Source organism: Mesoplodon mirus (genome assembly GCF_964341445.2).
Source record: "Mesoplodon mirus genome assembly, chromosome: 20".
NCBI lineage: Eukaryota > Metazoa > Chordata > Mammalia > Artiodactyla > Ziphiidae > Mesoplodon > Mesoplodon mirus.
Window position 1 is genome coordinate 29,178,804 of NC_138996.1, and position 11,972 is coordinate 29,190,775.

Consider the following 11,972-nt stretch of genomic DNA (forward strand, 5'->3'; position numbering starts at 1 on the left):
GAGTCGATATAGGGCTTCAGCACCATTTTTTAAGACAAAGCCTACAAATTCCCCTTCAACTAGTAACAACACAAATTTAAGACTGACCTGATTCCCAGTGGCTGCTTGCTTTGGTTACCTCCTCACTGACATCGCTCACGAATCCAAAGAGGAAGGAGAAATCCGTACCAAGAAAAGCTGTCCTTGGCAGGGAAAACGACGGCCCCTTTTTACCTAATTTCAAATGGAGCATGCTTTTGATAACACATACCAAAAGCCTTGGAATTACACATATCCTCATGACAATTATCCCCGCCAATGGCAGCAGTGGCAGGCCCCAAAAATTCGGGTTGAAAACTCTTAACAGTACCATTCTTTAAAGTCAACTCTCTTAACTTTATACCGTTAAAAAAAAAAAAAAATTCTGGATTTTAGCACCATCAAGAAAAATTAGTTTCACGTCATCATCTCACCTCATTGATTTAGAAGAAAAATCAGTATTTCCTCTCTCAATATCCTATTCAGTAAACTTGATTTCAAATCATTTTAACAAACTTCAACTGCACCCATATGGGATAATTCCCTAGACACGAATATTCGAGACGTGCAAATACTAAGGAGAAGCAGTACAAACATTCGATCTCCTTATGTGACTCAGTTCAAGGAAAGGAGCCTTTGGAATGATGTGGTCACTTAAAACTAGAAGGAAACCAGTCTGAGGGGTATTTTCAGAAATGTTATCACTTAGAGAAGTGAGAAAGGTAATAAGCAATAAAACATAGTAAGAGCTTGGACTCTGGAATCAGATATGGGCTTGAATTTGATCTTTGACCAAATTACTTTTTCAGTTTCTTCATCTGAAAAATGGACCGAATGACAATAGTTACTCATCAGGTTCTGAGAAAATGAGAATACATACATAAGCCGGTCCTCAACTGTGCTATGTACTTTGCATGTATTATCTTGTTTGATCCTCACAGCTGAGGCAGCTCTTCTATTTTACAGATAAAGTTAAAGGGTTAAACTTCCAGTTACATGCTTACTTAAAGAGGAAGAGCCAAGATTCTATCTCAAGATTCCAAAGCTTGTTTTCTTCTGCACTACACTATTTTGAAGAATTGTAAAATATGCATTTCTCTTAAATCAAGGGTTCTTTAAATTCTGATTATACGCTTTTAATAGTTATAGAAAATGTTTATTAATTAGATGTTTTACATTAAGCAGCTTCCTGCAATTCTACCATATAAGTTTACTGTAATTTGAAATATTTTCAGTAATTTTTATATTAACTTGAAATTTAGGAAATGTAGCCAACTCAGGAAATTACTAAACCACCTAATTAGATACATTACAGAAATTTATTCTTACTTTTCTTGCAATCGTTGTCCCACAAAATACACATTCCAAGGCTGAGGAAACTGAGGTAATTAAAACTGCTTTCACAACACTCATGTTATTTCTCCTCACAATATATTATATAAAGGCAACCCATTTACATAATATGGATTTTAAACTTTGGTATCCAATTTAACATGCTCAAAAATAAACTTTTTAAAGTTACCGAGTGAATTAAAAACAATTATTTCAATTCAAGTATATAAAGTATCCTCTATTATTTCTAGAATATAAAATAGAAATAACTTCATGACTTAAATTTTACTGCTTATGTCCAATTTTCTTACTCCAATACAACTGCCACATGCAAGGCCATTTCCTGGTTTTTCTCAGTACATTATCGCCATCACTGCTCAAAGTGCAGCAACCAGAAAGCCAGAAAAAGGCTACAAAGGATAGTACAGTCCGAATCACCTAAGACACAGAAGCAGGATTTCATTTCTTAACCAACAAATGTAATTCAACTGAACAGCCTCATTAAAGAGCTGAGCTTGGCTTCTCTTATTCTGCCCAGTGTTCTTCTATGAGGTTTTGTAAACAAAAAACCCACCCAGTTCTAGATTTGCAAACTGTTAACTTGTCTACCCATAAAAAGCTGTGTATCAGCTATGAAAAATTACCTAGTTGCAACTTAAAACGACTAGTGACAGGTGACAGGAAGCCTATTCGCAGGAATTGGTTCCGACTACGGGGAGAGGGGGATAAAAAAACCACAACTTCTTGAAAAGGTAAAATAGCTTAAAGCATTTAATATCTAAACAAATCAATCTGTTAATAGTAGTAGTCACAAAATATGCTTAATATAGAAACCCACATTTACGTCTTTAAGAAAAAGTGTAAATTGTACTTTACCTCAAAACATAAATTAACCCACTTAAAGACTCTGCAGAGGTCAAAATCATGGTGAATTTCAAACAACTTCAGAATAAAATAACCTTAAGTATTTAACACTGCTTTATATCTAAAAAATGCTTACAGCTTCTCATAAAAATAGTCTGAGGCAACTATTTTCTCTTTTATTCTTTAACAGACATGTTCAACATTATAGGCAACATTCTTAAAACCTTAAGTTTCACAGACTTTCAGACAATTACTATGGTCCCCTTTTCTCTGATGTGAAAGTTTATTCAGCTAGGAAAAAAAAAAAAAGCATGGTAGACAACTTAATACATTTTCACCAAATTCAAAGTAGTACAAAAATTTTAAGACTACAGAACTACACATCGTACCTAATGTGTCATTAAAAATAGAAGACAGTATTTTTTTCAGCAAATAAAACAGCATACTGGTATGCTGTTAATTCATAAACCTTTTAATGTATACTGTCATTCACAAATTATTTACAACTTCCACTGTGTGAAGAGAACTAGAATGTAAATTTTCTGCAAAACTGGAAAAAAGCAATACAAAATTTGTGAAAGCCTGTGTTTCATATTATACAAAAGTAAGCCAGTTTTTCTCTTCAAATACCAGATATTGTACACAGTGACATTTTAGACATATTACAGTAATTCTTGAGGATGTTTTAATGCTGGAGGCAAGTTTACAGGCCTTGACTCTTCATCGAGGAGTACTAAGTCTTCGATTTCACTGCCTCTGTATTTCCTTTTACATATTTTTACCACCACCTTTTTCTTGAGAAATAACTTCAAGGCTTCTCTTGATGCAACTGCTTTTGCGTTTTCTTTGCTTTTTCCACAGCCAGTGCCCAAATACACAGACTTACATCTCAGTTCACAAACAATACTTTCTTGAGAGCTCTTGTTTTGAGGCAGATCTGCCAGTTCCTTTAGCGGGACGAAAACCACATCCAGCGTTGCTTTCAGAGCCTCGACAGCTGCGTTTAGGAGCTCTCCGTGATTCACGCTGGGACTAAAGCCACCAACGGCCACCAACTTCCATGCCACCGTTTTGTACAGTCTATTGAAAAAAGGCTGCTTCTGTTTCACATCTTCATTGGTTAACTTGCAACAAGAGAATTTGACAGAACTCTCGCTCGCCTGCGCAGTACTCTTAGAAGGCAGCTGGGACGTGCTGGTCTGAGAGCTACTCTTAGAAGCCAGCTGGGACACACTTGCTATGGAAGTGCTTTTGGAAGCCAGAGAGCCGCTGGTCTGGGAGCTGTTCTTGGAAGCTAACAGTGATGCAGCTACCTGCGAAGTGCTTTTGGAAGTCAGCATCGTGTTTGCTGAGGTGGTGCTCTTGGGGGTTAGTAAAGATGCGCCTGATGAGGAACTGTTTTTAGGAACTGATGATGAAACACTTGCCTCTGAACTAGCTTTGGAAGTTAACCCACTTGAAGCTGTCTCTGAACTGGGTTTAGAGGACAACAGTGGCAACTCTACTTCTGAGCTTCCTGAGGAGCCCAACAAGGGCACCTCAATCTCTGAGATGCTTTGAGAGGCTGAGACTGAAGAGCCTTCCAAAGCACTCTTTTTCGGGGATCCACTTTGTTGTCTGGAATCAGTGGACTGGGTCACGTGACTATTCACACTGGATTTCAACAACGAAGAAACAAACGACGCTGAACCATGTTTATCTGGAGCTTCTGGTTCAGAAGCTTTTCCACACCCTACCGCTGTTACCTGGGAGGGAATGCTGCTGCTGCTTTGGCTGGAAACAGAGCGCTCTCCATCACCTGCGGAGCTGTTCTGACTCAGGGCGCCAGAGCTCCGAGCTGAGTTCCCACTACTCTCTGATTTGGTGGTTGACCCCGAACACGCGGAACTGCTTTCCTGCTGAGCTGACGCACGCTCTGTTTTGGCAGGAATTTTCACGTGATCTTGCTCAGCTGCAGAACTGCTTTTTCCTTCTGTGGCTCTTTTTTTTGTTGGCTCTCCTAACCCTTCTGAAAAAAACGAAAACATGTATGTGACTCAGCCTACCTCATACATATCAGATGAAGATCTACAAGACAGATACGCATATTAAAATAAAGGCACAAGGTGAAAACATTTCAGGATTTGTAGATTCTTTAAAAAGTGTGGAATAACTTCATTAATTTCTTAAAACAGCGTTGAATAACATCAATAATCTTTTTATTTTAAAAATTTTTTGTTATTTTTTTGTTTGTTTTTTGGCCGCCCCGCAGGGCATGTGGGTCTTAGTTCCCTGACTAGGGCTCGAACCCGTGCCCCCTGCAGTGGAAGCGCAGTGTCTTCATCACTGGACCGCCAGGGAAGTGCCCTCAATAATTTCTAATACTAAAAAATCAACAGCATAGACAATATTTCACACTTCAAAATCTCACAGAAGTCAAAGGAAACGATCAAATTCAAAGCCTAAAACACAGAGACACGTAATTTAGGTTTAACATTCCAATTTGATTAATAACATTATATAAATTCTAACTTGTTAAAAACTTAGTAATAACGATAATTCCTAATAACATCAAATTTAAGTTCTAAACTCCTATGTATGTTCACATCTATGATCTGCTAACCATTGCTACTCGATATCCCTCTTTTCTTCACCTTGGCAACCAGTTCGTCTCTTGTTGTATGGATTGGAGCATCTGTCACTTTGATGCCTTCAGCCATACTAAGTATTTTATCCATAACTTTTTGAGGGTACCTGAAAAAAGGAAGGGAAAGACACTTTAGGAAGTGTTTTTGCTAAGCTGCCACCTCTGGGGTACGAAAACAGGCCACAGGAACTGCATTTCCTGGTTGTAATCAAGAAACGGAATCAACCGCCAGGAACTTTCTGTTTCCTGGAACGCCGTAAACAAACGCCCGGGGTCTGGGAGGCGGGGTCCCTTCTTACAAACCTAATTTAGATTCAGTGCCCCTCTCCCCCAAGAGCGTTGTGAGCTCATCGCCAACAACTCCACCGCCAGCTCCCCACCCAACGGGGGCACCTCCAGACTGTTAACCATGGCAGAGACGCCCTTCTCGCCCTTAGAGGGCAGCCTGTCCCGCGGATTCCCGCGCTTCCACCACTTGCCCTCCCGCCGAAAGCTCCGGACAAAACCGCGAGAGCAGCTCAGGGACGCCGGCTCACTCACCGGCACCCGAGGAAGACGTGGTTGGCCCAGGCCATGGAAAAGGAGATGAGCTGCTGCAGCTGCCGACTGCGGGTCCCGCTCTCGGCGTCGGCGGCCTCCTCCGGGTGAGCGGAGGCAGCGCCGCCGGCGGGGGCCAGGTCCCCGGCGTTGCGGAGCAGGAACTCGCGGCGGTGGCGCCAGTGTTTGTCGGTCTCGCCGTCGGAGCGCAGCGTCTCCACCCAGGCGGCCACCCGCGGGTTCTGGCTCAGGTACTCCGACACCTCCTGCGCCATGTTGGGCCTGCGGCTCGCGGAAGTCGCGATCGGACGCTGCGCCGAGGCTGGGGGTTGCGGGGCGAGCGGCCCTGTCACTGCGGCCTGCACCGGCGGCCCACCAGAGAACGCCCCTCGAGAAGCGCAAACACCAAACAACAGCGCCGGGAGCAGCTAAACCACCCACTTCCGCCCGCCGCCGGCTCCTTCCCCTTTATAACCTCGCTGCCGCCGAGCGCCCGCGCGTCCTTCCGGCGCGAGCCGGCTCTCCCAGGACGCTTTGCGGCGCCCGAACCGCCGCGACGCTGCGGCCCCTGCGGCGGGGGTAGGGGAGGCGGGGCGAGAGGAGGCGGGCGAGAGGAGGGGGCGCGCGCCTGCCTTTACCGCCAGGGCGGGCCGCTAGTGGGTTTGCCCCGGGCGCCCTCGGCTTCGGCGTCGGCCCCAGCGTCCCGAGTGGGCTTTGTGACGCCACGCGCTCCGGTCGCCTCCCTCCCGCGCCGGGTCCGCTACTCCGGGGGGCGGCGGAGGACAGCGGGCTGCGGGGCGGCCGGGTGGGGCAGGCCGAGTCCTCGCGTGCCGCGCGCGTCCCCGCGGACTCGAGCCGCCTTCCGGCCGCGAGGTCTGGGCGCCTCGGCCTGAGGACGCTGGTTTCGAGCGGGGCCAAAGTAAACAAAGATCGCCTCCATTTTTTCTGATTATGCAGAAAATCGAATGTAGGCAAGCGAGGCATTCTGAGGCCGTCCGGTCTCTGGGCATTTAGGAATGTGCGGGTGTATATTAGCTTAAAAGTATTATACTAATAATAAAGGTAAATGATAACGTTTAATCCAGTTCGATGTTGCCTTGTGGAGCCCAGTCTTTGAAACTATTCCTGACCCCGCAGACTTGGGTTTGGTTTCCGCAGTTCATCCCGGGCAGTACTGCTTCCTTTAGGGTGGATTTTTGGTCAGTAACATAAACGCTGCGCCAGTACCTTCGGTCTCCGTCGTATTTCCTTAAATTAACAAACTGTAACCCCCTAGCTGGACGGATATCCAGGAGGCGGCTTGGAAAAGTGCGTTTGTTTCCGCGCCCCCAAACTTCCCCTCTTAGAGCTGTATTTTTCTTTGCATTTTTTCCATTTTAGAATGTCCACACTTAAGACATAGCTGCCGGCTTGCTTATTGTTATGTTTCCAATATTAGGTATTTGGGTATTTTATGATTAATAAAATTTAATAATAAGTTAAAAATCAGTGATACTTACAATTTATCATTCTTGTCACTTATATAAGTGACAAGAATGATAAATAAGGAAATAAAAAAATTTTCCTCTCACTAAATGTGGATTCTAATTTTAAAATAAATCAGAATAATCAAACAAGGAAAAAAAAGGAATGGTCACTTAGATGGGATTAACAAAAAGCCAGGTAATTTATATACATGCTGGAACAAGCAAAATTCAACTATTATGTGAAAATAGTAGAGCCCATTTTCCTGTCGTGCCCAATGAAAGTGCATAAAAACAGAGGCACAGAGAAATTTTTTAAGCTTAGGATTTTGCTTCTAGTTTTTCTCTTCTTTCCTCTTTTTCCCCGAAACTTTAGAGGGGTGAAAAGAAGTGGAAACCTGGCACTTTATTTATTTTTTAACATCTTTATTGGAGTATAATTGCTTTACAATGTTGTGTTAGTTTCTGCTGTATAACAGTGAATCAGCTATATTTATACAAATATCCCCATATCCCCTCCCTCTTGCGTCTCCCTCCTACCCTCCCTATCCCACCCCTCTAGGTGGTCACAAAGCACCAAGCTGATCTCCCCGTGCTATGTGGCTGCTTCCCACTAGCTATCTGTTTCACATTTGGTAGTGTATATATGTCCATGCCACTCTCTCACTTCGTCCCAGCTTACCCTTCCCCCTCCCCGTGTCCTCAAGTCCATTCTCTACATCTGCGTCTTTATTCCTGTCCTGCCCCTAGGTTTTTCAGAACCATTTTTTTTTAGATTCCATATATATGTATTAGCATACGGTATTCGTTTTTCTCTTTCTGACTTACTTCACTCTGTAGGACAGACTCTAGGTCCATCCACCTCACTACAAATAACTCAATTTCATTCCTTTTTATGGCTGAGTAATATTCCATTGTATATATGTGCCACATCTTCTTTATTCATTCATCTGTCAATGGACCCTTAGGTTGCTTCCACGTCCTAAACCTGGCACTTTAAAAGACTGGAGAAATTTCATGGTTTTTCCTTTCATGAATTCTTTGGCGAGAGAAGGGGGAGGTAGCAAGTAAAAGAATCTAAGATTACGTACCTAGATGATATTTGTACATTTTAATCCAAGAATTTTCTCACTTTTTTTCTTTTTGCCCTGTAGCCTTCCACCCACGGGCTTCACTGCCTTGAAGGGAGTGCAAAGAGAGCCTGGATTTCAAAATTAATTGTTAAAGTTATAATAAAAGCATTACGGTCTGAAAGCTGGAGTATTTGTTATTTGCAAAAGCCAGCTGCTTTACTGGAAAGATGCATGTCTTTTTTTTTTTTTTCTTTTCTTTTCTTTCTTAAAAGGTTGACTTTGCATATGAAGATTTGGGGAATAGACCACGGACCACAAAGTTAAGAATGATAGCATATATTCTACTAGGAAAAAAAAAAAAGCCTTCTCACCATATGCAGACCAATTCCTGGAATGGAGGGAGGGAGAATTCAGAGAGAAAAGGTGAGAAGGGAACTTGTGAAAACCAGTGAGGGTGGGGCTGAGTGGGGAGGAGGAAGTGTTGGCTCTGCCTGGACCTTTGGGAGAAGACAGCCCACTAGTGCCCAGTGTGGGTTGGCCTTTATAAGAGAAGAAATGAGCCTAGAGAAGGCCTTTTATAGCTCTGGTAATTAACTATACGATTCCCTCCTCCTCCCCCAACACACACACACACACACACACACACCTTGTCTCTCACAGGCCTTAGAGGAATCCAAAAAGTTCCACAAGGAGAGAGAAAGAGAGGAATGCTGAAGTGCCCCCAGCCACCATGGTCCACATGAGGCTGAAGGGGTGGACCGTTCAGTTCCAAAAGGAGGAAAGGCATCAGCTAGTTCTTAACAGACCCGTGAGATCCAGGTGGAGCCAGATCAACAGGGCAGAGCCCTCAAGCTCTCATGCAAGGACCAGTATGTGCTGGGAGAAGAGACAGTTTGCTCCCGGGGGATCCCACAGGGAAGAAAGCCCAGAAGGAAAGAAGCACAGAGACCATGTCAGAATGATACCTAAGGCTCTCCTCCCACCACTGCCCCCGTCAGAGGAGAACAGAGATCTAATCAGCTGAGAACAATCCACCACCGCTCCCCACACTGAGGTTTAGGCCACAAGTGACTGAATTCTCTTAACATCACGCGAGTAGGTTTTCCCCTCCAAGTGGAAACAAATGTATTGAAACTGCTGCTACATGTATCTCAAGAAATCCAGTAAAAATTCCATTGGCAGGCTGGCCTTTCTGGAAAATGGTTTCCCCAAGGAGCAACCTGAAGGGGGTGGCCCTGCTCCTGAAAGGGATTCTAGAAGCCCCAGAGGATCAGGGAAACACTTGGGAGGAAGGTCTGCATGTGGAGTACAGAGGTTTGTGTACAGCGAATACTCTAGTCAATGTCATGGCCAAGGTTATGGCTTGACTTGTGAGCATTATAGTGAACGGAAAATTTTTACATCAAGCAATGAATGAGGTCACAAGTCAGTCAAATCACAGTGGTGATAAGATGTGTGTCCTGTAAGTCGAAGATGAGGATGTTTTAAGAAGGGAATAGTCCCCTGTGTCACAAGCTGTTGTGAAAATTAATAAAGAGAAACTTCATTTACACTGGAGTGGGGCGGCCAGCAGGGAGCGCTCTCATGCCCTACCACTCAGGGTCAATTGTAGACCCAACAGGAAGAGAGGTACCTTTGCACCTCCAACAGGAAGAAGGCCACCACTTTACTACCCAGCAGGAGGATGAATTTCTCCTCGCCCAGCAACAGCCTAGCCAATGAGAGGCTGCCACAATCAGCCAATGAAAAACCAGTACACTTCAAACTCCCAGTTTCCTCCAATGGACTCCGTCTCCTCGTCTATGAAACAGCCCTCCTCTCCTTTTGTCTCTGGACTTGTCTATCGTTTGCATGTTCTGAATTGCAATTCTTTGCTGTTCCCGAGTAAACCCATTTTGCTGGGAAAGTAACTGGCAGTTTTATTGTTTTAGGTAAACAGTGTGGAGACATCAAGTAAGAGAAATACTAGTAATGGATTTAGAGACTGGAACCATTGGCTAGCTTAGCAAAAGTAGGTTTGGTGGTGTGATAGAGCTAGACTCAAATAGTGGAGTAACTTCAGAAGATATTTGGCTGTGAAGGAGAGAAGAGAGAGGAAGCTGGAGAGAGTCATGGGGTCCAGGCAGCTTTTAAATTTAAGATGGGAGTAGCTTGAGCATGTGTACCTGCTGATTGGGAGGTTACCCTACCCTCTTAGATTCAGTGACTCAGGCCCGTGAATTAAGCTGACAAAAGACAGGTTAACAGGAGAAAATGCATACAGCTGAAAAACGATTTCCAATTTTACGTGCCCAAGGCTTCACAGAAAAGAAGTAAAAAACCCAAAGAAGTGGTTAGATTTGGGGGCTTATATACCATTTTAACAAAGGGAGATAAATTGTGACTAGACAAAAGAAAGGGATTTGGGCTTTGAGGGATAATAAGTTGTGGGAAGGTGAACTAGGAACGAAATGGAAGATAAGGGTTTTTTTTGAGTAAGGTTGTTATGAAAACTCATCATGGTGCTGGCCCTCTGTCTCCTGTGATAAAGGCTGCTCTCCTCATCCTGGAACAGGAGAGGGGGGACATTTATGCCACCGTCACAAGGGGAAATCTACGCCCTGCTTTTGGGCAGTTAAGAGGAGGGCAAAGGACTCTTCCTGTATTTGTTGATTCTCAACTTCCTTCTGCTCAAAATAGAGTGTCATATTTTGGGGTGGCATATACTGAACCCTTCAAAGGAGTCCCTAAGGAGGCCAGACCCTACATTCAGAGGGCTGAATGACCGTCTTTAGGGACCAGGCTGGCTTGGGCACAACGTGCATCTTGGCAGTGACCCCTGATGGACAAGGGCTGGAGGCCCAACTTTGGTTTTTTGGACACTACAGATATGCCAGTGATTCTTGTGTGACCCTAGAGATGGGAGGAGACCCAAACATGACTGAGATTGAATATCTCATCACACAGGCAAGTTGACTTAATATGACTTAGTAACTTCAAAATGCATTTTTTTTTACTACTTGTTTTAGAGTAAAATTCATAACCATTAGCTATATATTATCTCATTAAAACTCACAGTTGGGCTTCCCTGGTGGCGCAGTGGTTGAGGGTCCGCCTGCCGATGCAGGGGACATGGGTTCGTGCCCCGGTTCGGGATGATCCAACATGCCGCGAAGCGGCTGGGCCCGTGAGCCATGGCCGCTGAGCCTGCGCGTCCGGAGCCTGTGCTCTGCAACGGGAGCGGCCACAACAGTGGCCCGCGTACCGCAAAAAAAACAAAAAAAAAACCTTACAATAATCCTACGAAGCTGGTATTACTGTCATCACCATGATGCAGGGGACATCAAGCCTTAAAGGGGTAAATAACTCAATTACTCACAGCTATTCAGGTGGTGCTGGGAACCACCTGGAAGGGACTGCCCCCCTCCATCCTACTTTGCATAATCATTGGTTATGGACTTTTCAGTTTTGAATTTGGCTACGCCTTTATTTTGAAGTGGTTTCTCCCGAATTCCTTTATGAGAAGTTGAATTCATTTCATAGCACTCACTGTATAGATCCACTTGGTCACCGCAGCTAGAAGGCAAGGTGCCTTGGTGGAGAACAGGGACACTGTTTCCCCTACAGGAGGGCACAGAAAGACACTCAAGTGTCACCCACTACACGCCCCGAAACCCACTTGCTCTCAACCACGCAGGGAAGGGAAATTCTGGCTCAATGTTATTAAAAAACAAAACCTTAAAGAAAAAAAGAAAAGTCAGAGGAACATCTATAAGAGAGTTCTTTGTAACGGTTTGGTAATCCGAACAGAAAAACCTTTGATAAGATCTCTGGGAGAGCGAAAGTAATTCTCCTCTCTCACTCTCTGAGTAGGGATGGCTGCGGGTCAAGCCTGAAACAAAATGACCTATTCCACCAGCATCAATGAGGCTCTAATCCTGGAGGAAGGAAGTGGGGTCCGGTTTCCACTGCTGCTATAAAAAAACTCAGGGCTTTGTTTCTCAGGGTTGCTTTTCCAGTAGTTGTGACACACGGAGGTTTGCTTTGGCAGGAAAAACGCCTTCGGAACTCAAAGGGCTG

The 11,972-nt window shown here is 44.3% G+C and overlaps 1 protein-coding gene across 2 annotated transcripts; it reads right to left on the bottom strand.

Annotated features, from left to right (window-relative positions):
• Positions 1–2,376: 2,376 nt before the first annotated feature.
• On the bottom strand, positions 2,377–5,782 carry CDKN2AIP (CDKN2A interacting protein). 2 transcript variants are annotated; one of them, XM_082608489.1, is made up of 3 exons: positions 5,381–5,782; positions 4,817–4,947; positions 2,377–4,222 (listed from the first exon to the last, which is right to left on the bottom strand). In XM_082608489.1, the coding sequence occupies exons 1-3, from the start codon at positions 5,650–5,652 to the stop codon at positions 2,877–2,879; spliced, it is 1,749 nt and encodes a 582-aa protein (XP_082464615.1). In that variant the 5' UTR covers positions 5,653–5,782; the 3' UTR covers positions 2,377–2,876. The 2 variants fall into 2 exon arrangements, with proteins under 2 accessions (XP_082464615.1, XP_082464616.1); XM_082608490.1 differs by having other exon boundaries at positions 4,090–4,222; positions 4,848–4,947.
• Positions 5,783–11,972: the final 6,190 nt, after the last annotated feature.